The following is a 27516-nucleotide window of genomic DNA, read 5'->3' as shown; positions in this document are numbered from 1 at the left end:
TCTAACCAAAAGAACTGAACTCTTTGCTATATTTATTTAGCATAACACTGAGGTTGTATATTTTTTATTGTAGATGCTTAAAACTAGGAAATGGTGGTTCAGGAAGTGACTTCATTTAATCTTTTGTTTGTTTGCCTTTTTTCCTACCGTGTGCATCTTTTGCATTCATACCAAATCTGTTTGGCCATTTAGAAAATGTACGGTGGGGTCCAAAAATTACAATGCTACTTTCCCCCCTCTAATTTTAATAAAATAATAAGAATATATTTTATTTATTTGTGACCCTGGACCACAAAACCAGTTATAAGTAGCACAGATATATTTGTAGCAATAGCCAACAATAAATTGTATGGGTCAAAATGATAGATTTTATGCCAAGTAAAGATCATGTCACATTAACATATTTTGTAAATTTCCTACCGTAAATCAAAACTTAATTTTTGATTAGTAATATGCATTGCTAAAAACTTCATTTAGACAAATTTAACGGTGATTTTCTCAATATTTAGATTTTTTTTGTACCCTCAGATTCCAAATGTTAAAAATATTGTCTAAATATTGTCCTATCCTAACAAACCATACATTAATGAAAATCTTATATATTAAGCATTCAGATGATGCACAAATCTCAATTTTAAAATATTAACTCTTATGACTGATTTTGTGGTCTATATTAATAATTTTTCTATTTCATTCTATTATAATTTCCATAACAACTCACACTAAAATATTGACATGAATATCTGACCTTTTGTGAAAAAAAAGGAGTTCCTCTACAGTTCTACATTTATTGTTTTATCGTATTTTATCGTCAACTTTATCGTATTATTCTTTTTGTAATAATATAATGACAGCAGAAGTGCCGAAATAACGAATCATCAAATCATATGAATCATCAAAACTGGCCAACCAATAGTCGAGCTTTAAAGTTTTGAACGAACCAATGGGATTTGAGATGGGCGTGTCCCCGCAAAATTCAAGCGACTGTTGTGTGGAGAATGTGGATGTTTCGCTAGCAACAGTATGTGCTAATATACTTGTGTACGACGTTATAAACAAATCCTATATTTAATTCGATTAAATATTTGATGTGGATGATCGGATAAAGCGATGGAAACAGTGACGGATGAAGACGTATCTAAACTATCAAAGATAGGTAAAGTGCATGTTTACGTCAGGCTAGCCCTGTGTATCATATGTCCGCTGTTAGATATGTAGCGTTACTGCTTCTATTGATTCACGTGTGTTCATTTTTATACAGACAAATACAGTAAGTCGTGTTATGATTTTGATTGTAAAGTCATACAATTTGAAAATCAGTGAGTTTTTGTTAAAAACACTGCAGTACGATACCGATGTGTAGCCTATATTATGTGTTTGCGCGCCCATCCCCGCGAGTCTGTGAAAGAGGTGTGTTAACTGTTATGTTCTTGCTTCATAATGATATTCTCTTAAGTTAATGGTGGTGTCTCCTCATTTTCCCTCAGGGAAACGGCTTTATAAAGGTACAATAGTGTCAAAAATATCACCTTTACTAGTTAACGTTAATTCAAATAGTTATGCTAATGTTATGCTAGTGTTTAAAACAGTTGTAAATGAAGTATGCGTGACTGTCAAATGACAGCTACTGCAAACCCTCCATGTTTAATGAAGCGACATTGTAATGCATATTTTACTGCTATTTATTTATTTAAAAAGTACTTTATTATCAAGGATGTTTTAAATTGATCAAAAGTGATGATAAAGACATTTATAATGTCAGAAAAGATTTCTATTTCAGATAAATGCTGTTTTTATGAACTTTCTATTCATCAAAGAATCCTGAAAAAATTCTAAAAAATTCTCTGCTGTTTTGAACATCATCATAATAATAATACATGTTTGTTTGAGCAGCAAGTCAGAATGGAGAGAGTGATTTCTGAAGGATCATGTGACTGGAGTAATGATGCTAAAATTCAGTTTTGAAATCACAGGAATAAATTACATTTTAAAATATATTTGAATAGAAAACAGTTGTTTTAAATACTACAAATATTTAAACATTTTTGTTGTACTTTGGATCAAATAAGTGCAGTCTTGGTGAGCAGAAGAGACCTATTTAAAAACATAAAAAATCTTACTGTTCAAAAACTTCTGACTGGTAGTGTACATATGTGAGACACAAACCTAGCACATCTGTAATGTTTATTGAAAGCATGCCATATTGGATTTTTAGATGTTTTTCTCTTATTTTCAGAGCTACGCAAACTGAAATTGGCAGAATACCTTGCGGCAAAAGGAAGACTGAAAGCACCTAATCCAAAGTAGAATGTTGAATTTGTACTTTTACCATTTTAAATAAAAAAAAAAAAAACATATATTTTCAGTATTTATAACTATAATAGTGTGAAGTTCTAAATCAGCTCTTTTTTGGTTTTTTTTCACTCAAAGGCCATATCTCAAGGAGAAACCTGTTACAAAGGAACATGCTGAAAATAATCAGAAGTCCAAAATTGTAAGTTAAATACATTTCTTGAAATTTTACACTATTCAGTGTGTCAAAGTGTACACTGTTGAGTTGATGTCTCTTTGTTTCTCTCAGACAGGTGATGGAAAAGAGAATCGTGGCATCAATGGCACAAATATAAAAGAAGTGAAGAAAGTGAAGACATTGACAGAGGTTGATAAAAACACATCCTCAAAAAAAGGACTTAGCATCAGTTCACTAGACAAAGTCAAAACACGGTCTTTCAGCAATTCCCGTAATACTTGCCAGACGCAGAACAATAGAACAGCCTTTCTTCAAAATCCAAGGAAACGCCATGATGCTGAGAATACAGCTATGTCATTCAGTGCAGCTAAGAGGACTGATTCACAAAGCCTTCAAAATGTCCAACCCAAAGCCTGTCAAGGTCAGCCAGTTTCCCATGCTGCAAATAAAACTCAAATGCCAGGAAAATCAAGTCTTGTTTCTGTCTGTGGACCTTCAGAGTCTCGACGTGGCAACTCAGGCCACAGACGCACAGATCAGAGCTGTACTAAGAAGGACATTCATAAGAAATTAACAGATACAAGCATCAAAACAACTTCAGCTGGCAGTTTGAAGAGTCGAAGACCAATGAACACAGCTGAGACAAGAATTCAGACAAACAGTGTTTCTAAAACCCAGGTAAAACCTGGACAGCAATCCAGAAGTCAAAGTGCTGCACCAAAGATTGGAATGCAGAATTACAGTTCTCAGAGCAATAAACCCATAAACCAGAAATCAAATTCAGCGACAGACAGATCAGGTGTGAACCAGAGAAAAGATATCCCATGCATTGTCTCAAAAGTTGATCCCACAAAAGCTAAATCAAATAGTTCTGTCACAAACAGAGTAACAAGAAGTGCTTCTTCAACTCTCTCTCAACCTGCAAATAGAGAAGGATCAGCGGTCATCAAAAATAAACAGCCTGCTACTGTTAAACCAACTAATGCCACTGCTTCTACCAAACTACTCGGTCGAAGTACCAAGAGTTGTATTCTGCCGCAGACAGAATGCGTCCCCCAAACTGCGTCCCGAGAGCTTCATCAGCCCACTAAGAGGTCCAGTCAGGCCAAGCCTTTGCAGGTCAAGCAAATGCAGACTCCCAAATCCAGTTTCTGTCCCAGTACTCAAGGTGTCCGAACAGCCCCGGTAGATGGGATGAAGAAGCCGACTGCAGCTCAGGAGGAGAGACTGTGAGTATACTACTGTCTAAAGCAGGGTTTTTTCAACAATGTCAACACTGATTACTGTCAGACTTTCAAAATCCTTTATCACTTGAATTAAGATTATAATAAGTAAGGCTTAATAATATACTACATCTTTATTTTGTGATAACAACTGGCTGGATGTACATTGTCCCACTTATTACACAGCTGATTTAAGTTGCCCGGATGAGTTGGTATTATTAGTTTTTCCAGTTGTTATCGAGGAATAACATACCCTGGAATGTCATGACTGACCAATCAGAATCAAGCATTCCACAGTAATAATTAAGTTTAAAGCACAGCAACCACAAATTTATACTTAACATCTCTTATTTACTTTAAGATCATTCTGAGGCAAAATACAGATTTAAAATCATAACAAGAAATAGTAAAGAAATAATTAGATTTGATACTGGTTGTGAAATCAGATGTTTGCATAGTTATGACAGGAAACACTGGCATCTAACAATGCCTTGGAAAAAAACAATTAATCTTAAAAAATAAAGCATATGTATAAAGCCAAATAGGAAATAAAACAGTGAAATAGCATGTGTCCTATTCTGTGACCTAAACTCCTGAAACATTGCTGTCTCATTTTAGAGCAGTCAATGCAATTTATAAAGGAAGTCAATTAAATCTGTATGTGGGAGTGTGTGTGAAAAATTTTTTAGATGTAACCCCCTTTGTAATCATTAACATATTCAAAAGTAACTAATTTAATTAGACATTTTTACAGGAACTGTAACTAATTGCAATTACATTTATTTTGTAATTAAATTATGTAATTCCGTTACATGTAACTAGTTACTCCCTAACACTGACTGCAGGACAGTGGACCTTGAGAGCCTTGAGGAACCCTGGTCTAAAATTTTGATGCTTTTGGAAACTACATATTTGTATAAATGTATTTAAAACTCAAGCCGTAATCTGTAGCTTATATTAAAGAAGAACTCCACTTCCAGAACAACAATTTACAAATAATTTACTCACCCACTTGTCATCCCCAATGTTCATGACTTTCTTTCTTCAGTCGTAAAGAAATGATGTTTTTTGAGGAAAACGTTTCTGCATTTTTCTCTATATAATAAACTGGTATGGTGCCCCAATTTTAAACTTACAAAATGCAGTTTAAATGCAGCTTTAAATGATCTGCAATGTGGTTGTAAACAATCCCAGCCGAGGAAGAAGGGTCTTATCTAGCATAACGATCGTTTATTTTATTTTATACTTTTTAATGTCAAACGCTCATCTTGTCTTACTCTGCCAGGACTGTTTTTGTGTCTGTTTATGACAGTTAGGGCATGTCACAAAAACTCATGTTCTCCCTCAACTTCAAAATCGTTCTATATCACTGTTTTACCTTTTTTGTTAAGGGTGTTTGATCTTTTTTGCATGTTCACTTTGCAAAGACTGGGTTGGAACTTCTGCAGCGATGTAGGATGATTTTGAAATGACTTTTGAAGTTGAGGGAGAAAATACGGTCGTTTGAGAATAAAAAGTATTTAAATTGTATTTTTTTTATTGAAATAACCAGTCGTTTCGCTAGATAAGACCCTTCTTCCTCGGCTGGGATCGTTTACAAACGCATTCGGGATCGTTTGAAGGCGCATTTAAACTGCATTTTGGAAGTTCAAACTCGTGGCACCATATCAGTCCATTATATGGGTAAAAATGCTGAAATGTTTTCCTCAAAAAACATCATTTCTTTATGACTGAAGAAAGAAAGACAAAAACATTGTGGATGACAAGGGGGTGGGTAAATTATCTGTAAATTGTTGCTCTGGAAGTGGAGTTCTGACGATCCAGTGGATCACGTAGGACGTAGCGAAAGCTCCACTAAGAATATGCTAATCTTGCGAGAACCAAGTTTTGTCTCCTCTTGGCTTATTTCGAAATCCTCCAACATTTTGCTTTATAAAATGCAACTCTTTTGTGAACGTGCGTACAACAGTTAGCGGAAGCTAGAGGTTATGATTTATAAAGTTTTAAATATAGATATTTTTATTATGTAAATGCATCAGTTTACTTTAGGAAGCTTTTATTAACACCCCAGAGCTGTGTGGAGTACTTTTTTATGATGTATGAATACACTTTATTGGGCTTCAAAATCTAAATACCCATTCACTGGAATTGTAAAGCTTAGAAGACCCAAGACATGTTTTAATTTAAATTATTAATTTGTAATATTATTTATAAATTAAAACATTAAAATATATAAGTGGAAATTAAAGGAATAGTTGTACTAAAAAATATACTCAGCCTCAGGCTGTCCAAGATCTAGATGAGTTTGTACATCAAAACAGATTAGGAGAAATGTCCAAACAGTACATTTTCAGAAAATGTTAATTTTGGGGTGAAATACTCCTTCCATTACAGAAATTATGAATCAAGATGAATAAAAGCTGGTAGTGCTGTGTTATTCATTGTAATTTCATGTTACTAATGCATTAAAGGGTAGTTTTTTAGTAAATTCTGGGTAGTTTACCCAAAAATGAAAATTTTGGTTACGCACTCTTGTGTCATTCTAAACCTGTAAGACCTTTGTTCATCTTCAGAACAAAAATTGAGATATTTTTGATGAAATCTGAGAGCTTTTTGACCCTGCATAGCCAGCAATGCTACTGACACATTTAAAGGCCCAGAAAGGTATTGTTTGAATTAGGGATGGGCGATATGGCCTAAAATCCATATTGCGATATACATTGCAGCCTCTTGCGATAACGATATATATTGCGATATATAAATTATAATAGAACCATTTCAGAACAGGTTACATAGACCCTTAGGAAAGCCAAACTGCTAATTTTTTTTTTTTCAAGAAATAAAGAAACGTTGCATGTCGTTTTGAGAACATTTATTGTGCAAAAGCAAAACTGTAATTAAACAACACAATGTTGCAGATAAATAAACTAAATGTAGTGCCTTTTAGAAAGAAAGACTTTTCTTTTAAGTCCTTGGTTCTTAAATGCCGAGTTGCAGAGAACAAAAAAACTGGTGTCTTTTTTCTTTTAAGGAACTTACACTGTACTGAAAATACTTCCAGTATTAATTAGTCAAATAAAATTGTGTAATGCACAGATACTTTAAATAAAAACATATTTCAAACCTGCAGCCTAAGGTAACGCATTTGGTTTTAAACATTTTGTTCTCCTAATGAAATTAAAACTGGTGTCTTGTTAATAAAGGAACGGACACTGTGAATTAGGGATATACTTCCAGTATTAGGCATGGCTATTTTAAATGAAGAAAATTCTTCCAAGTGTAGTGCACAGATACTTCAAATGAAAACATTATAAAGTGCTAAATGAAAGCACAAAATAAATAAATAAAATACTTCCAGTATAAGGGACAACAGTATAGGTCAACTAACGAAAAATTTTAAAGTATAAAAGTTTTTTTGTGCCATGCCATATATACTGTAAAAAGTGCAAATGTAGTTTTACTTATTTTCTTAAAGGACACAAAATATGCAAAGAACAGAAAAACTGTCTGGTGTCTTCTCAGTTAAAAAGCAACACAACAACGAATCCTAAAATCAGGCACTCGCTGAGATTTTGTTAATACACACCATTTGTCATTTGTTAGGCCCTAAAGATTATTAGCCAGGAACACAAGCTTGTCCACAGTCTCTGGCTTCAACAGAGACCGGTGGCATGTAACAATGTTGCCACCAAAGCTAAATGCCCTTTCCGAAGGAGCACTTGTGGCCGGGATACAGAGATATTTCTGGGCCAGTCTAGCCACCCTTGGAAAATTAGCTTGGTGCAGCCGCCACCAGTCCAGTGGGTCAGTCTCTCCATCAACCTGCATTGTCTGCAGGTAACTTTTTAGCTCCACTTCGATGGCCTCTCTGTCAGCGAGAGCAGCTGTGCCATCAGAGGCCTTTTTGAAAAAGCTTCCCAGGCTCCGTTTAACCTTCTTCGATTGCCTCTCAACAGCTGCTTCAGCACAATCAGCACCAACAGCTGCAGCTTCTGTGCTTGTGTGTGGCAGTGGCTCTCTGACCGTTGCAGCTTGCACCTCCAACAGTGACAGAATTTCTGCTACCGCTCTGGTCTTGATGAACTCCTGGTGGTCATCAGCTATATATGCATCTTTAAACCGTGGGTCGACCAAGGAGGCCATATCCAGCAGGTCAACCGTTTTTGGGTCTGAGTACTTCTCGTTTAAGTACTCTAGGAGGACTCTTTTCATGTCCTTGGTCAGCTCTGTGTCATCATCAGCTGCAGCAAGAACAGTGTTGTTGAAAAGATGGAGAACAGGTTTGATGTACGACACACTGACATAATCTTCTCCAGACAGCGCGTCTGTGAATTCCAGCAGTGGGCCGAGGGTCCGGCTTATAGATTCCAAGACATCTGTATCTTGCCAAGTGGGTACCAGGTGTTTGGTTTTCCTGTCTGCTTTCAGTACCTGTGATAGGGCCTTCTCTTGTTCAAGCACCCTCTGGATCATCATCTGGCGTGACCCCCACCTTGTTGGTGTTTCTGTGATGAGCCGATGAAAGGGAAGATGGTGCTCTGCCTGGCCTTTCTTCAACTCCTTTCTTCTTTTCCAAGAGTATGAAAAGGCACTCACAATTTTCTTGCATACGCCAACAGCACAGTCAATACGGGGGTCTTTCACACTTTTTTCTGTTGACAAATTTGTAAGATATTATTAGTTAATTTCATCTATAATCTCTCTCTCTCCCCACACACACTGAACAACTATCATTACAACTACTGAAATGCTTGATTAAGATTGAATGAACATCACTTAACACAAATGCAACATTAAAATAGCATTGGGTATACAACTGATCAGAGGCAAATTCTACATCTCTAAACGCAAATGCAACATTACTGTGCAGTAATATAGGCAAATATTACAGTATAATGTTAAAATATTATAATTCTGCACTATTATATGAATATTATATGAATTTATTTATATTATATATATATATATATATATAACAAAAATAATTCATATAATATTCATATAATACCAAGTGGGTTTATATATATAAATACTTATTAAAATATTAATATTATGCATGTGCACAAAATGTTTTAACCTACCGATGGCGAGGTGCAGCCTGTGTCCAAAACATTGCAGCCTGGTCCAATCATTCAGAGACGCTGCCTTGACCACGTTCGTTCCGTTATCAGTAGTAATGCAAACTTGGCGTTCTTCTTTAAAACCCCATGACTCAAGCGCTTCCTTGAGTCCTTGTGCGATCTCCTCGGCCGTATGTTCAGCGGGGAAGTACGACGTCTGCAAACACCGGCTGCCAAGATTCCAATCATCCGTTATATAGTGAATGGTCAGACTGAGGAAAGGCTCCATGGTACGGCTCGACCACAGGTCCGTTGTAGTAGCAAAGTATTTCAAGTCACACAGCTCTTTTTCAACATTTTCGCGGAGCTCGGCATACAATTTTGGCATCTCTGTTTCTGTGAAGTATTTGCGGCTTGGCACCTCATATCGTGGATCAATAGCTCTGATCATGGCTTTAAAGCCGCGTCTCTCTACCGTTTGAAAAGGGACCATGTCCTTACACAAGTAAACAGTTATGGCCCTAGTAATTTCAATCCATCGTGGGCTCTTCCTAATATAAGGAGTACCTTTTGAAAATGACTGTTGGATTGAGGTTTGGATCAGATCCTGTTTTTTCTGTCCTGCGTTCTTCGTACTGGATTTTGCGGTTGGCTGCATTGCCTGGCAATGCTGGTATTCGACAACATGTTTAGTTTTGAGGTGGTAGAACAGATTAGTCGTGTTACCTCTCTTAGCTGGAACTTTTGCCCCACACACTCTACAGAGTATATTTTGCTGCTGCTCGTCGGACGGCTTAAAGCCAAACCACGTCCAAATAACAGATGTTGCACCAGTCTTTTTCATGAGCTCCTCTGTTTCGCTGACGCTTTCAGCCATGTTTATTCAAGATGATGCGTTGCAGCCGGCTGCAGCTCGTTGCTCTAAATTTCGCGGGTAGATTGCGTCATCAAACATGCATTATCGCGATAGTGCAATAGAATTAGCATCTCTATCGTAGGCCAATTTTGTATCGTTTATATCGCATATCGTTTATATCGCCCATTACTAGTTTGAATATCTTGATTTGTGTTTCGAAGATAAGGGAAGGTCTTATGGGTTTGGAATGACATGAAGGTGAGTAATTAACAGAATTTTCATTTTTGGGCGAACTATCCCTTTAGGAATATAAGTTTAGTTTGTACGGGTCAAACAGTTACACAAATGATGTATGTGCAGACGTAAGCTCCAGGAGTGGCGGGAGTCGAGGGGCATCACTTATAAACGTCCCCCCATGCCTGTCCGGATGGTGAGGAGGAAGACAGTCTCTGCTATTCCTCAGCCCTACTGGACTTCTATGGAGAATGAAGATGAGGTTCATGACGTTGTCTTTGCTGTGGACCGATCATTAGATGACTGCATTAAATTATTACAGCAGGTATTGTTATTTAAGCTATTATTTATTTTTTTTAAAGTGCCCCTATTATGCCTTTTCAAATATGATCTTTCATGTAGTGTTTCATGTAGCTGTATGTGAGCATAAACTATCTGCAAAGTTGTGAAGCCGACAGTGCACGATACATAAAATTATTGTCTATCAAAAAAAAGAGTCAGCTCACATTTGCCTGAACGGGTCGTCAGGATTTTGAATCTCTGTTACGGCCACACGTCACGAAGTAACACATTTGCATAATGTCCGCCCACGTTCTACGTCGCGAACAACTTGCCGCCCACAAACAGTAAAATTTCCATGTGGTTTACGTCACATGGAAATTTACATGTACATTATACAGAAGACGCTGTATCCTACGCTATGAGTAAAATTGTTTTCTATTCACTTCCAAAAGATGATGAATCTACAAAGATTGTATTTTCGTTCAAAATACATAGTTGTGTATGTTATGTTGTGTAACAACCCTGCACATGTCATGCTAACTGGCTAAATCACGCTTCTGTAGTTCTGTTGTTCAGCTGTGGACCCACTGTAGTCTGACAATTTGTGATTGATGCAGCTTGACTGTCTGTCTGTCTCATTAGTTGGAGTAATGATAAAGGATGGCGCACGAATGCGGAAAGCGCTGTGCTATGAAACCCATTAGTTTCAATTTCTTCCACCCTGCGTCGACGGCTTGTTTCTTCCTCGACCAAAGCGCACGCGCAGTGGAGCGCGCATGCCGCAGACAAAGTTCAAATGAGTTGTTCAAATGAACTTTTGCCGCTATGCTCTGAAGGGCTGCACTGAACCCAGCGGCCAGCAAAGCACTTTCCGCGTTCGGTGTGAAAGCCACCTGAATGCATTATACAATGTTGAAGTTTACAACATAGAGGTGTGCCCAGTTCACTTACATAAGCAAATTGCGAGCACTTTCCACGGTAGACCGTGCTAACTTGTCGATCAGCCGCTTCAGCCGTTTCATCGTCAGACTCTGGCTGGAATTGGTAAGGTAAAATCGATGCCATCTTTTCCATGTATTGACAAGTATCCAGGGCTGTCAGTTAGTTATGGCAATGGGCGTTTCGTTTTCCGACATGCTGTACGTGGTAAACCAATCATAAAGGACTGCATCCATCTGACCAATCACGGCAGTGAGGGCTCACGGAAAGGAGGGGTTTAGAGACACTGATCCTTCGAATTGCTTCGCACGAGTTGTTTATGAATCATTTAGAAATGGGGTAAAATTAAATCTATTTTTGGAGAAAACTGAAGTGTTTTTTGACCTTGCATACATGTTAACTTGTTTTGGGAGTCTATTAAAACAATATTAGCAACCTTTAAAATGGCATAATAGGGGCACTTTAATGTAATTCAATGCATGTGCGTAAAAAGGGGTAATGAAGTAATAATGTTTCGCAATCCCCTCGCCAGACTGGTGTGAAATCATGCTCCACAGCTGATACAAATTAAATGTGTTCAGGCTGACTAAGTCTCAGCGTTTCACGTTGTTGCTTTCGTACGCACAAAGTGTTAGTCATTTCCCTGGTCAAGACATTGTATAAATAGTGAATTACTTTGAAATAACTCTTGAGTTAATGTTTATATTATGTGTGTGGACATAGATGTGCGTGTTTTTGATTTTAGAACTTCGTAGGGGGCGATTGAAGACAGATGTTGGCTAAAATTTTGAAAAAAACAAAAATTGGATAGATCAAAGTAACCCAGAAGCAATGATTAACATCAGTTTTCATAATTTAACAGGGCTGTAGCATGCAACCTAATTTCTCAATGGTGCGACTAAAAATCTGAGGTCAAAAAAAAAAAGTCTCCACGACTGTGGTTCAACAGACACATTAGGCCCATATTGTGGTCTGAACTAATCAGAGATAGTAAAGGGAGTGTGGGTAGACCATGGCTGGGAATTAGTGATGCACGGATGGCAGTTATATCCGCGGGCCGGGTGGGTCGGGTATTAAAAAAAAGCGTTCTGATTATTTGTGGGTGCGTCGCGGGTGATGAGATAAATCAATAATGTTAACTACATTTTTGAAAATGTGAACCGTTTTAAATACTTTTTTCATCAGGCAAACAATTTCATTTGTGTGTGTGTGTGTCTGTTCGCCTATTCGAAAAGTTGTGACAGAAAAGGTGACATTCCAGATGAAGTTTGAAGGGAGTTACGCCTGTGTTAATGCTATTGAGTAGGGCATCGGTTCCCAACCTTTTTTGGGCCAGCGCCCCCCACCCATTATCCACGTCCCTCACCGCCCCCCATCAAATAAATCGTAGTCTAAATGACCTCACTGAATATTGAAGTTGATTATTATTATTTTGTTTTTATAATGAGGACTGTTGTTATATTTACAGTAATTCAAATGTATGGGGTCATTATGATTTTTAGGAAATTACTTTATTTCAAGAATGCATTGAATTGATCAAAAAAAAAACAGTGAAGTACTTTTTTTTAGAGTAAATTATTTTAAAATAACATTCATTAAACATTAGACTAAATAAAAATGACATAGTGGACATTGTTATTTTGGTAAGTAAATACCACATTTACTCATGCTTTAATTTACTTTACTTTACTTTACTTTATATTTACTACATTACTATATTTCATAGATTTTGTGAGAATATTTCAAAGTTTACTTTAAAAAAAAATAAGTACAATCCTAATTCTAGAAAAGTTGGGACATTTTGTAAAATGATAAAATCTGTAATTTGTTCATTCTGTTTAACTTTTATTTAAGTGACAAAAGTACAAAGAAAAGATTTCCAAAGTTTTCACTGACCAACTTAAATGTATTTTGTAAATATAAACACATTTATTTATAAAATATTTATTTATTTATTTATTTGAAGTATCCCACTCCAAAAAAGTTGGGACAGAGGCAAAATAAAAGTGAAAAGGTTATAGAATAACCAAATAAACTGCGTTGAAACACAGCAAGCAGGTGAATTGGTAATAGGTGAGGGTGTCATGTTTGGCTATAAATGGAGCTTCTCAGTCTTCGCAAGCAAAGCTGGATCATAAAACTAAGTTGGCAAGTGAAAACATTGGATTTGTATAGTCAATTAAATTTCAAATCTTCCTTTTTTGTCAGTGTGTTGTGCCAGCTATAATAATAATAAGTGTTTCTTAAGCAACTGTCAGCATAATTTCTGAAAGATCATGTGACGTTGAAAGCTGTAGTAATATACTGTAGCTTAGCATGAGAAGAGAACACATTTTAAAATATATTCTTTTTTTTTTTTTTTAATGGTAGATTTACTGTTTTTAACGTAGGCTGTTTTTTTTAAACAAACAAATGCAACCTTTTTTGTGAACCCATTAACAAATCATACTGACCTTTTTTAGGATGCAGTCGAAAATTTGGGTGCACCTAACTTTTGTCCTAGTGCACCTAAGAAAAAAATTTTCTTAGGCGCACCAGTGCAACCAGTGCAGAAAGTTAGTCTAGAGCCCTGTTTAACCTTTTTGTCATGTTATAATGACAAATTTTATTTTATTTAAAATTGTTTAATACAGTTTTGTTTTTATGCCTCATTAGAGTGTAACTAGGTGTTAATAAAACGCATACCCAAATGAAATACATTTGGCAAAGCACAAAATTAATCTCTGTAATAAGCCCTATTCGGACAGGCCTAGTTTTCCAGAGGGTGGTTAGAGAAATTGGTGTTTCACATGCGTACTTTGCGATTTTAATCCTGTCCAAATCTGCCAAGTCTGTGTTTTTCTCACTCAACCTCTAACGATTACAGAGCAAATTACCTACCGTTTCTCTGCAAACTCAGTGATCCTCTGAAAAATGTAATACCGTCCGATTGTTAATGTCTGTGATTTGATAACCCTCCATGGGAATGAGTACTCATTGCCTAGACTAGATTCTACATATTCAGCACCGATCACGGATGCGGTTATATTTTCTCTTTACCATTGAAAACATTGCTTCACAGCGTTTTTAGGAAAGATGTAATTCTTTAAGACAAGGTGTTTTCAGGCCAACATTCAAGATCTGTCTGAATTGTTTCCTTATGCCTGATCGCAATGTTTCCTTATCCAGTTTTTGCTGAGCAAATCTCAGGTTTTTGATGTTTTCTAGCATTAATTGACCATAATGTTTTCCATTCTTTTCCACCAGTTTATGATAGAATGTGGGTAAGCAAATGGTTGGGTAACCAAACTTCCACAGAAAAAAAAAAAAGAAAGGTTTTCGCACATTTTCAAAAAATCTTCTTCTTTTCTTCAACAGCTGAAAGAAATTTATGCAAGTCTGGAAAAAACTTGAGGGTGAATAAATGATGACAGATTTTATTTTGGGTGAACTATCCCTATTTATGATACAACGTTCTAGGCAAACTGGTATATTTCAGAACATTTTTAATGAATACTAACATGAGTCGGTTTAGACGATGCTTTCTTTTGGGTGCACACAAGCAAACTGGTAACTGATCCGATGCTGTTTGTGTCTTATGTGACAGGGTTTCCCGGTGGAACAGGTCAGAGATGTGCTGTCTCGAGTGCCAATGGCACAGAAGTTTGCTAAATACTGGATCTGTCAGGCCAGACTAATGGAAAGAGAAGGAAACCTGGAGGTGCTGCCAATGTTTCAGGAAGCCATTCGTGTAGTGAGAGAGGTCAGTCTTTTTTTGTCTCACATATATACTTTATTTTTTTGGATGTTATTTCCTTATTTGTTTGTGGTTTTTGTTTTTAGTTTGGAAATATGAGAATACTTAAAAGAGGCGTTTTAGACATCTCTTTAAATAAAATATTAAATAAATAAATATGATGTATTGTGTTTTATTTAAAAAAATAATCAATTAAAAAATGCATAAACAATTTTTAGAAATTATTATTTTATTCATTTTAATATGGATTTTTCTATTAAATTAAAATATTTTCATAGGATGTAAGCAATTTCCTGTTACACTTAGGCAGGAACTTACAGTAACAGGAGATTGCAGTCTTGAGTGCATGTTTAAAAGAACTAAAGAAAAGCTATCCAATTTTTGTTTTTTTCAAAATTTTAGCCAACATCTGTCTTCAGTCGCCCCCTACGAAGTTCTAAAATCAAGAAGAGAACAAAAAGCTTATGAGTAACTAATTTTTTGTTTTGTGTTTCCTAACAGCCAGTGGATGAGTTACGATCTGTGGTTTTTGATATCCTTAAAAAGAGACAGATTCAAGGTAAGGCGGATGGATGGACAATTCTGTCATCAAATGACAGCCTTTTATGTTTTGCAGTGACTTAACAAACTGGAATGGCTGTTTTGTGTGTGTGTGTGTGTGTGTGTGAGAGAGTCGAGCTTTGTCATTGCACTACATGTGTGGACATAAGGTGGAATGAAATGTTGTCTCGCAGGACCACAGTGCTATATAAATAAACGTACAATACTAGACATAACAGCAAAAACCTATACATGGCTAACTTGCTGAAGCAGTAATTTAACTATACATATACTATAAATAGTTGACTATACAAATGACCTAAGACAGACTATACAAGTACTTTACATAATAACTGTACAAGATATTGTTCAAAAGAGGTAATTAAAGTTAAAGTCCTTGTAACATAGTGTTCATAATAATAATAATAATAATAATAATAATAATTTTATTTATAAAGCATTTTACATTTTAAAGAAAATCTCAAAGTGCTACAGAGAATGCAGTAATAATATACAACAATACATCACATTAAACACAAAAATTAAACATTAAAAACTTTTTTAAAATAAAATGTTTTTAGACCCCTTTTAAAAGCATCAGTTGTTTGAGGAGCCCTTTGAGGGAAACTTTGAGGAGCCCTTTGAGGGAAACTTTGTATTCAATCCGGGCAGAGATAGGAAGCCAATGCAACGATTGAAGTATTGGTGTAATATGTTCGTATTTACGCACTCTCATCTGGATCCTAGCAACACTATTCTGAATATGCTGGAGATTCTTGATGCTCTTGCTAGGGATCCCAATGAGAAGAGTGTTACAATAGTCCAGCCTGGAGAAGACAAAGGCGTGTAAAAGTAGGGTTGCATCGATCCGATACTCTGGATCGGTATTGACGCCGATCCAAGCTTTTTGAATGGATCGGATATTGGTGATGCGTGACCAATCCAAATTCAATACCGTTACCAAAGTTTGATTAAATGAATAGCAAAAAATAATAGTCAACTGTAAAAACTATAATAATTCATATAAGAACACAATTGTTTATTTTAAAACATTGCCTTAAAAATAAAATACATTTAAAATATGTTGCGCTGCTTATGCAACCACATGTGAGTGTGACAGGCGAGTTCAGAGGGAACCTTTTACATGCAAAGTCTACCTCAGCGCGGTAAACATGTCCCTGATTTGGAAATATTTTACTCTTGATACAGCAGCTAGTAGCACTGCAAATTGTAATATTTGCCAAGCCAAAGTAGTGAGTGGGCGACACAGCCCAAACTAGGGACTCCCAAATTATACTAGTTGTTAACGAGGATGTCATTCCAACAGTTTCTGTTCTGAAACGTTTGCTGTCTCAGGAGAAAGACACAGACACAGTAGAGCTTAATATCTTTGCCAGGACCCGACGGGTTCGGTTGAGTTCGGGCTTAATTTATATCATTTTACACGTGCTCGGGCCGGACACGGACTTGGGCTCCGGCTTGTGTGGTAAATGAGCGGTCATGTGATGCCTTTCGATTAGCGCGAGAAAGATGCGAAAATGGATGTTGAGGAGGTGAAACGGAGGCTTGCCTCTGGCGATTACGTTTTGGCAAAATTTACAAAACTTGCAAAATTAGCCAGATCAGTACTGTGCATCCTGGCCAGTAGCAGCAGCAGTGAAAGGGTGTTCAGTGCTGCTGGACGCACCATCAGTGAGGGCAGGACCGCGCTGAAGCCATCTACCGTGGATTCAGTAAATTTCCAACACAAAAACATGTAGCCTAATCTTGGTGAGTAAAGGTTTTTCAAATTATAACTAAATATTAATTGAGTCTTAAATGCATAATGTAGACAGAGTATATAGGCTATCGGCATTATTCTTTTATTAAATTTCAGCTGCTATTCACTGTTGCGTTGAGGCCGGATTGTGGAGAGAAGTAGCGAAGCAAATCCCGCGGAGCCTTTATCTTAATTTCGTTATTGCCAAATACCCATCTTAATTTAGAACTTATCTTAATTTAATTTAAGAAAGACTCATTTTTATTGGCGCGTTGGCCTAGTGTATGCCTAGGCCTATTTAGAGTGCTGAGATGTAACAATGTTACAGAGGACTTGTTTTTTGTTCCAACTTTCAGGCTATTATTATTATTATTTAAAAATATATTTTTACGTTTATATAAGTTTAGTTTAATTCATTTTAAAGTTTTAGTCATTAACTCTTATCATGCTAAAATAAGGGTTGGAAATGCTTTCCATATTGTGCAGATTTTCATTCGTTTTAAAATAATGTTAAGCCATCCAGTGCGTTACACATTTGTGACTAGAACAAATTGTTTTTCGTTTCGATTCGTTCTGAAAAAAAATTTTCATACTTAAGATTTTTTTAAGTGATTGGATGACAGATAACGACCTCTATTATATGATCAAATTTGGCCTTTATATAAAATTTGTAATTTCTGTTCGTTATGTCTGACCAATATATGAAAAGCTGCTGAGCATTATTTATTCTGAAAAATAGATAATTATTTTGTTAACTTTCCTTTCCCTTTTATTGGTTATTGACCAATTAAATGTAAGATAAAAATATGGGATTTGTGATTAAATAAAGGATGTGATTAAATGCTTAATAAATGGAAATACCCCCACTGATATCGGCCATGGTATCGGTATCGGCCGATACTCAGAATTTTTTGGTACAGATTCTGGCTATATTCCTGAGGTGATGTAATGATGTTTTACAAAGATGTTTAATTTGGGCCTCAAAGATCAAATGTGGGTCAAACCTAACACCAAGATTGGTGACTAATGTTGATAAGGAAATATCCTGGCCAGAAAATGTAATGCAAGTTATAGTTTTGAACTGTTCAGCTGAAGAAAATTGTGATTTATCCACGCCCCCCCATCTCCTCCAGACAGGCAGTAAATGTGGAAAATTTGGATGATAATGATGATAATGATGAGTGAGTATGTGTCATCGGTGTAACAATGGAAGGAAACTCCAAAGCGCCTGATGACTTTGCCAAGTGGAAGCATGTAGAGAATGAATAAAATAGGTCAGAGAAGTGATCCCCGTGGAACCCCACATCCAACAGAATGTGAATAGGACCTTGAACTTCCCATGGCCACAAATTCTGATCTGTCTGTGAGGTATGACTCAAACCATCGCGAGACGGAATTAAGTCCAATGGAGTGATGTAACCGGTTGAGAAGTATACCATGATCAACAGTGTCAAATGCGGCAGAAAGATCCAGAAGGACAAGAAGTGATGGTGAACCAGCATCAGCTGTAATCAGCAGGACATTTGTGACTGTCGCTAGGGCTGTTTCTGTGTTGTGAGCGGAACGGAAACCAGACTGAAACTTTTTAAAAATGTTGTGCTTGAGGTGGTCCTGAAGATGGCTGGCAACTACTTTCTCCGGAACCTTAGAGAGAAATGGCAGGTTGGATATAGGCCTGTAGTTAACAAGAGGTTGAGGATCAAGGGTAGGTTTCTTAAGTAGTGGCCTAATTATGGCCATTATATGGCCAATGTTTTTAGGGCAGACGGTACATGGCCATCCTGAAGGGATTGGTTTATTATCATGGTGATTAAGGGACTGATGAGAAAAATATTTGCTTTCACCAGAGATGTAGGAAAGGGGTCAAGGGCAAGCATCGAAGTAGTAATTGTCCTAATTTTGATGGGTGCATGGAAATCCAAAATGCTGTTCAGAGTCTTATTATAAAATTCCACTGATGAGACCTTTTACAAAATAGAGATCTTGAAGGCTTAAGGTCAAATCTTCTGTGTTAATGTTTTTCAAATACCTGAAACGTATTTCATGTTTGGGCTTGACATAAGAAGACAGAAAAGGCAGTTCCATGGAGATGACCTTATGGTCAGATGCACCCAGATCATACACAAATGGTGCACTTAGAGGGGCAGACTCAGTAATAACCAAATTGAGAATGTTCCCCTTGATGTGTGTGGGAATATCAACATGTTGTCTGAGGTTTAAACAATCCAACAACTGCAAAATTGCAAGAGGTTGTTGACATGAATATTAAAATCTCCAAGTACTATTGTATTTGAAGAAGTTGCACAAAAAGTTAAAAGAAAATTGTACAACTCCAAAATGAAGCATGTATTTGGTTTAGGTGGCCCGTAGATTAATAGTACTGTCATTGTAAAAGGAGGCTTACAATTAAATGCCAAACATTCAAAAGAGGACAGCTCAGGGAGGACCAGAAGGGACAAATCCAGGTGACTACAGTAGATGACAGCCAGGCCACCTCCATGGCCAATGCTACGAGCTTTTTGAATATAACAGTAGCCAGGAAGACAGGTCTCATTTAAAAACAGAAAAACCTCTGGTTGATACCAGGTTTCTGTAAGGAACATTATGTCCAAACTTTTGTCCTGGATGTGATCGTGTTTTAAGCAAGATTTGTTTGTGAGAGATTGTGTATTAAGCAGTTTAAGAAAGTGTCTGGTGCATGTAGAGAGGAAAGAATGTATGTTCTACAGGTGGTTTGTCCACCCCACTCACATTAGAGCTGCACGATTAATCGAAAAAAATCACGATCTCGATTCGTACATAAATACACGGCGAATCACTTCCGTGTATTTCTCTGCATTCAGATCGTGCTGCAAAAAAAAAAAAGGAGGAGGAGGAGGGTTTTTTAGAGTTAGGGTTGTAGATAAGGTTTCGAAGGGGGGTGAGGTGATTGGAGTTGAGGGCTCTCACAGCTTGGGGGGAAAAAGCTGTTGAGCAGTCTTGCAGAGCAGGATCTGATGCTCCGGTACCATCTTGATCAGGGTTTGCATAAAGATATTAGGTAGTATAACCGTTTTCAACATCGATAATAAGAAACGCTTCTTGAGCATCAAATTGACATATTAGCATGATTTCTGAAGGATCATGTGACACTGAAGACTGGAGGAATGGCTACTGAAAATTTAGCTTAGCATCACAGGAATAAATAATAATAAAAAAAGTCCTTTTAAATTGCAGTAATGTTTCACAATAAAATGCATAATTAATGAGCATATGAGACTTCTTTAAAAAAATTATATATATATAATTTATTCCACACTTTTGACAGGTAGCGTATGTATGTGATCATTTCCTCTCAAATTCACACTGGTGTCATATTATTAACCTACATTAACTGGACATGCTTAATTATCGTTTCACAATCAGAAATTTTCCAAATACTTTTGTGTTAAATTTGACCAGTATATCTATTGTTTTATCGTTGAAAGTAACTTAAACAGTGTCTGTGTTTATTGGTTTTCCACTTCAATACCAGTTCTTACATAATCTACAATCTAATATTCATACTTTATTATATGTGTCCAAATACTTTATACAAAAAGTGAGGTCCATACAGATGGTTTTCTGAGTCTGTTGTGAAAGATCTTGGCAGTCCTGCAAATAGGCCAAAGCTAAATCCTTTTATCCATGATTATTTAAAGCAGCAATTTAACACAATTCAACACAAACAAAATCATGGGAATTAAGCAGTGGCCAAATACCATGAAAATGCTCTGAAATTTTAGCCCTTAGTACCTAGAGTTTTATGCTCATAAGAAATGTAAACAAAGTCACATCTTACGCTTGTTTAGAAAACGTTCAAGACAAGACCTCTTTGCCAAGTGTGCTCTGCTTCCAGTAAGTAAACCATTTCATTATGGATTTCATGCACCTGGGTACTTTTTTTCTACTGAAAGTCACCCTCCCCACACTGTCTAGCATGTCATGACATTTTTTACTTCACAAGCAATAAGTCTATTGTAAGTAGCTTGGGATAAAATCTAAATGCATAAATGTAAAAGAATGATACAAACAAATCTCTCAATGTTTTAAATCATTCAGGTTTGTCTCCGATGCCAAAGGAGTCTGAAACGCCAGAGGCTAGAGTGCATGACGAACAGGAAGGCAGTGATCTCATGTGCACCCCAAAACCTGTTGGTGCCCTCATATGTGGAAGGAGGGGAGGCTCGTCTGTCGTCAAATATAAAATTACAGCAACCCCTGGGTACGAAACACGCACACATTTGAACACATTCAAACACACAATCGTACTTAAACTTTAATATACTTGATCTTTGGTGCACTTTGAAAGAAGTGTAATGTGGGACTTTTATAGATAGATGGGGTGGAAATTAAAAATGCCTTATATTCATGTGTGCATAATTAAGCTGGGTTATTTTTATAGGTAAAATGGGCCAAAAAAGAGATTTAATTCACACTGAAAAGTCAAATGATCAAATGTCCACAAGAAAGATGCAATGCAATACTAGATACTAATGCAATACTAGAAATTGCAAAATTAACGCATGACCACCGGACAGTTAGTTCCTAATGCCTTTAAATTAATTCTGCAATATCTAGTATTGCATTAGTATTGCATCCTTCTTTTAGGAATTTAACAAATTTAGTCTTTTTAGTATCATTTGAATTTTTTTTTTTTTTTTTTTTTTTTTTAAATCTGCATCTGTCCCTTGTTAACAATCATATGTGACCCTGGACCACAAAACCAGTCATACAGGTTTTTTTTTTTTTTAATATAGATTTAAACATAACCTAAAATTTGAATAAATAAGCCTTCCATTGATGTATGGTTTGTTAGGATATGACAATACTTGAATATACAACTACTTGAAAATCTGGAATCTAAAGGTTGCAAAAAAAAAAAAATGAAGTTCTTAGCAATGCATATTACTAATCAAAAATTACTTTTTGATATATTTACAGTAGGAAATTTACAGAATATCGTCATGGAACATGATCTTTACTTAATATCCTAATGATTTTTGGCATAAAAGAAAAATCAATAATTTTGACCCATACAATATTTACAAATATACCTGTACTACTTAAGACTGTTTTTTTGGTCTAGGGTCATATGTATCCAACTTCTAAATCACTGTATGTAGAATTAAGAGCAGTTATTAAGATTGATGTGGTTTGGAATCGGTAAAATGTGCTTGGGAAAAAAATAATAAGATGAGAATATCTAACTCTTCATGCACTCCTTATAGTCCAATGCCCCTTGGTTGTGGAAACCATGAAAAAAATGATATTTTATCTTTTAATACCTAAAGTTTTATGCTCAAAGACATTTAGCAAGACATTTAAGGCAAGACACCACATGTGAATGGGGAAAACAATAGATGTACTACATTTACACAGTTGATTAATTAAGAATTGCAAAACATTTGTATTACAGGTTTTGAAATGCTGTTTAAATGTGCAAATCAGGGGTTTTCCAGGCTCAGAATGAGGTGGAGGTGATACTATGCTCATCTTGTGCACACTTGCAAATAGGGATGCATTGAAATGAATATTCTGGGCCGAAACCAAACAAAATGACACACTGGGCCCAGGGCCAATTACCGAACAGTTTTTCATGTTTCACCACTGCATAAATTAAATAGACAATGCTTTTTACAGTTTTGTCTTGCTTTTCAAAGAAGAAAATCAATTACAAAACAACAGTTTAAAAATATTTACCTAACACTGAACATTTGTAGCATTGTAGTCGACATCATAGCCTACCAACAAAGCACAATTTAACTTAAAATTAATGTTAGTAAAATAATATTCTTTGGCCATTTTTGAGAACCCATTCTTGAATCAGGCATCTGTTTTTTAATGTACAAATAAATGCAGCCTTGCTGAGCAGAAGAGCCTTTTTTAAAACATATTACAGATCCCAATTTGAACACTGTGTGAACGTTCTAATAAATATATTGATAGAAATATTGAAGAAAATTATCAATTAAAGTATGTTCTACAAAAAGCTAACCTGTTGACCTAAATACAACGTAACTGCTAAAAGGGTCCCTTTTGCAGTGCAGCTGAACATAAACATTGCATTGAAGCAATCTACACAGTGCACAACCAGAGGCAGAACATTTCAGCCTATTTTTCGTTTTATAAAACCCTCTTCATGCACTCCTTATAGTCCAATGCCTCCTGACCCATCCCAGTATGCATTTCTTAACCAATTATAAGTATTTTTGGAAATTTTCCTATAACCTTACATGAATTCTTTTGACAAAATACTTCATACTTCATGCAGCAGGGTTACAGTTGCATAATGGCTACGTTTACATTAAAAATTTGCATTTTTAGTCAAAATTCCCTGTAAACCACCATGAAGCAATAGCTTTCTGATTTCGGTCATGTAATGGTGCTGAAATCTGTTATTTGTAGCCTCTTATAGCCATCATTATACCTGCTTAGCAGGTCTCACATAAATATCCTTTATTGTTATGAAAATTCCCCAAACCTCATGAAAATCACATACAAATCATATACTGTCGTAATTGCATGTTTATTAGCTTCGTGTTTCATGTGTAGAAACATTTCTCTGGGTTTATTTGGTAAACAGAATGCTTAAGTGTAATGTAAGATCCTTATCGCAAGAGACAAGCAGGTTATGAACGTGCCATATTTGGAAAAAACAAATGTAGTTGCATGTAGTTTCTTGCCATGTAGTCCACGTCCAAAACAAAGATTCACATATAATGAACTCACCCTCTTGTCATCTAAGATGTTCATGTCTTTCTTTCTTCAGTTGTGAAGAAATTATGTTTTTTGAGGAAAACATTTTTGCATTTTTCTCCATATAATGGACTGCTATGGTGCCCCGAGTTTGAACTTTCAAAAGGCAGTTTAAATGCGGCTTCAAATGATCCCAGCCAAGAAAGAAGGGTCTTATCTACTGTAATGATCGGTTATTTTCATAAAAATGTGTATTCTGGCTCAAGACAGTTAGGGTATGTCGAAAAACTCCAATCGTATTTTCTCACTCAACTTCAAAAATCATTTCAAAATCATCCTACATTGTTGCATAAGTACCGACCCAATCTTTGCAAAGTGAACATGCAAAGAAGATCGAACACCCTTAACAAAAAAGGTAAAGCAGCGATATAGGAAAATAGTGTCCTAAAGTGTATCTAAATTTACTGTATTACAAATTTGAAATTAGCATTTTTTAGCTGCCAGGATGATTGTGTTATCCTTTTGCTGCAATAAATGGTACTTTGTATTTTCTTATTTGTTTTAGGGGAAAAAGGAGTCAGCAGGGAGCAGAACCAGGACAAGTAGACGGTCACGAAATCCGTTTCTTTACCCCAGTCCGGCGTTCGGTGCGGATCGAGAAAACCTCCCTGCGCTATCCGACAGCTTTGCAGGAACATGACCCCTGTGTGACCTCTCTTTGCGACCTTGTAGGTGAGAGTAAGGAAGAGGTCAAAGGTGAGACGCAACCCCAGAGCTCTCCCGTGTACGTGTACCGGGAGAACGAAGCACTGAGAGATCATGTTCAAGTTAAACTCGTCTATCCAGAAGAGGTTGAAACATGATAATGTTTTTTATCATGCAGTAACCTTCATTTCCCACCTGGAAGCAATGAATTGTTTTATCAGTTTAATTCTGTTTACCATTTCTCTTTTGTACATATTTAGCTACTCTGTCAATAGATGCTACCTAATTGGTTCATACTTCATTGCTTTAAAGAAACTAAACATGAAGCACTGCTTTATGTACAAATAAGATAATATTACCCATACTGCAAAAGATACAATCGAAATGTCAGTATTATTAATTAGAGACTTGACATGCCTAACTTCAGCTATAATTTATGAATCAAACTCAATCTCTTGTGCTTGTCTGAACAATAGCATAAATGTATTTTGTGAGAAATTGGATTTTGCGTGATAATTAAACCATATTTGAGTCACTGTTGCTATAATTTTGTTCCAGTTGGAGAGTTTTCGAGACTGATTGGATGATTACATTCTGAGCAAACAAAATCTCAAAAACATTTTATGAATCTTAGAGCATTTCCTGAAATTTGTTTTTTAGGTCATTTCCCATCGGTGTTGACTTTATCTACATCTAGATTGTTTATTAAATTGGCACAAGATTGGAATCAATTTGAGGTTTTTAGGTTAGTGAAATTTTAAAGTTCATGTGTTTCTGTATTGCTTTTTTTGGTGCAGTAAAGTGTCATGGCAAAGCTTGTATTTCATGAAGGGGAGGGATACATTTTCCCCAGACTGGTCAAAACAAGTAATGGATTTGTTTTTTTTCCTCAATTGCTTCTGGGAGAACTATAATGTAGTCACAGGACATTAGGTTCAATAAACTGATTATTTAATGGGAAAGGGAAATCTATCATCATTTACTCACTCCCATGTCCGTCTATGACTTTCTTCTTTAGAACACAAAAGGGTTTGTTTTTTGATCCACTGTTGCCTTGTATTGTAAAGACAAAACCAGGTAAACACATTTATTTCATTAAAAAAAAAAAAAAAAAAAACTGCAAAAACAAACAAACAAAAAAAATAAATCTATTTATAGTGTAATTTATTCCTGTGGTGGCAGCCATTACTCCAGTCTTCATTATTACATGATCGTTTAGAAATCATTTTAATATGTCATTTTGGTGCTTAAGATATACTTTTTTTTTCTTGGTGAATAGAGAGATAAAAAAAAAACGCATTTATATGGATTATTTTTATTTGCTGTCACTTTAGATAAATTTGCATCCTTGCTGAATAAAAGTGTTAATTTCTTAAAAAAAAAAAACAGTAGTGTTTAAATAAATAACTAGCACGTGCATTCCAAAGTGAAAGATGTATGTATTATGAAAGACGTAAGTGGGTGTAGCACCACAAACATGCTCTGACAGATGAGACTAGGTAATATAAGTCTGTAAGTAATATAAGGGGTTGACCTGGATTTCCTGGAGCAGTTCTCAAATTGATGGAATGCTGATGATGACAAGTCAGAAAACGCGCTGTAAAAGTATAAAAACATGATGCGGCAAGTTTGAAAATGTGAAAGTGTTTATTAGATTTCAGTGAGTAATGTGTGATTAGAAAATTCTCCCTTGAGAATTTGAGACAAAGATTTTTGTTTGCAATTCTAAAGAGGGAGGATATAGTGAGGCAATACACATTATGACAAATCCCCTTTGGTCCGGAGCATAACCTCTAAGACTGTTCCCCTTTTAGGTTGCACAACTGCTGACGTCTAACTGAATATTGCTCTTATGTAATGGGGTCATATATGTATAAGCCATAAATGTGTTGAAAATATGCTTTACTATAACCCAGCTTTGTTTTTATTATCTGTCGAAATTCATTTAGTCATTATGCCAATGACTTTTATTGAACCTGCAATATTGTAAAACATTGTGATAGTGTGCAGTTAGATTCAATATGTACTGTCTGCGTCTGGATATTAAATATTGATAAAATCTGATCTTAGACCACCCATTCTGTTTATATAATTTTTTTTCTTCCTACATTAGCAATGAATCAACCCACACACCACTATGAAAACATTGGAATGGTTTATTTTAATAACTCAGGTTTTTTTTTTTACAGTGGATAAAAATTATAAAACCAAACCTCACTTGTATACTGCACAACTGTCTTTCTTTATTTTTTCTTGTATACTTCTCTCTAAAACCCAAACAAAAAAAGTATATGTTTAGTGGTGTCAGTCAATTAAAAAAAACGAATTAATCGCACCTTTTTTTTTCTTAAGAACATAAAGGAGTATATTTTTGATATTTGTTTAATGCCATCTTTTTTTTATAACTGAAGGCAAGTATCACTGATACCAACTGATGTCTCTATGAATTATTTTTTAATATTTAACCATTGACTATAGCCATCAACATTACAGTATAATTGAGAGCTTTCAATTTATCAATTTAATATTTATTAGACTTGTAATTTAAGTGAACTTTAAACAATCTTCACATAAACCCATTATAATAACTGTTCTAATAATTTAAATTAAATAAGACAAAGCTTAAAAGGTGTTATTGATTTCCTTTTTTTTTTTTTTTTTTTTTTTTTTTTTTTTTTTTTTTTTTTTTTGTTCTTTGATTAACAGACGTCACAGTAACGTTTAGTAGGATATTTTGGCTGCTGTTTCTTTAAAAGCTGCCGCTCCTGAACTTGAAGCAGATCTGACGCTAGAGCAGGGTTTCCGCAGGTCTTAAAAAAGTCTTAAAAAGTCTTAAATCGCTTTTCCGTGAATTAAGGCCTTGAAAAGGTCTTAAATCAGAGCAGCAAGTCTTAAATTCATATGATCATGGCATTAATTTTCATGAGGGATTGTTACCTGAGGTGTTTCATTTTAAAGGGAAGCAAAAGCGTAATTTATGTTACATGGCTTAGGT

At 35.8% G+C, this 27516-nt stretch overlaps 1 protein-coding gene across 1 annotated transcript; it reads left to right on the top strand.

Moving 5' to 3' along the window:
• The first annotated feature begins 976 nt into the window (after nt 1-976).
• On the top strand, nt 977-25613 carry ckap2l (cytoskeleton associated protein 2-like). Its single transcript, XM_051111099.1, has 9 exons — nt 977-1156; nt 2237-2303; nt 2431-2494; nt 2582-3699; nt 9970-10168; nt 14651-14806; nt 15302-15359; nt 21180-21342; nt 24382-25613. The coding sequence occupies exons 1-9, from the start codon at nt 1111-1113 to the stop codon at nt 24677-24679; spliced, it is 2169 nt and encodes a 722-aa protein (XP_050967056.1). The 5' UTR covers nt 977-1110; the 3' UTR covers nt 24680-25613.
• Nucleotides 25614-27516: the final 1903 nt, after the last annotated feature.

The sequence above is a fragment of the Labeo rohita genome, chromosome 5 (assembly GCF_022985175.1).
Source record: "Labeo rohita strain BAU-BD-2019 chromosome 5, IGBB_LRoh.1.0, whole genome shotgun sequence".
NCBI classification, from domain to species: Eukaryota; Metazoa; Chordata; class Actinopteri; order Cypriniformes; family Cyprinidae; genus Labeo; species Labeo rohita.
Note: the sequence above shows the minus strand (reverse complement) of the source record. Positions and strands in the feature narration are given on the sequence as shown.

Bases quoted from the DNA above. Each gene is read 5' to 3' on its own strand.
- ckap2l (XM_051111099.1), top strand. From the start codon at position 1,111: ATGGAAACAGTGACGGATGAAGACGTATCTAAACTATCAAAGATAG. The intron at 1,157-2,236 runs GTAAAGTGCATG...TCTTATTTTCAG, and splicing joins ATCTAAACTATCAAAGATAG to AGCTACGCAAACTGAAATTG. The intron at 2,495-2,581 runs GTAAGTTAAATA...TGTTTCTCTCAG, and splicing joins ATAATCAGAAGTCCAAAATT to ACAGGTGATGGAAAAGAGAA.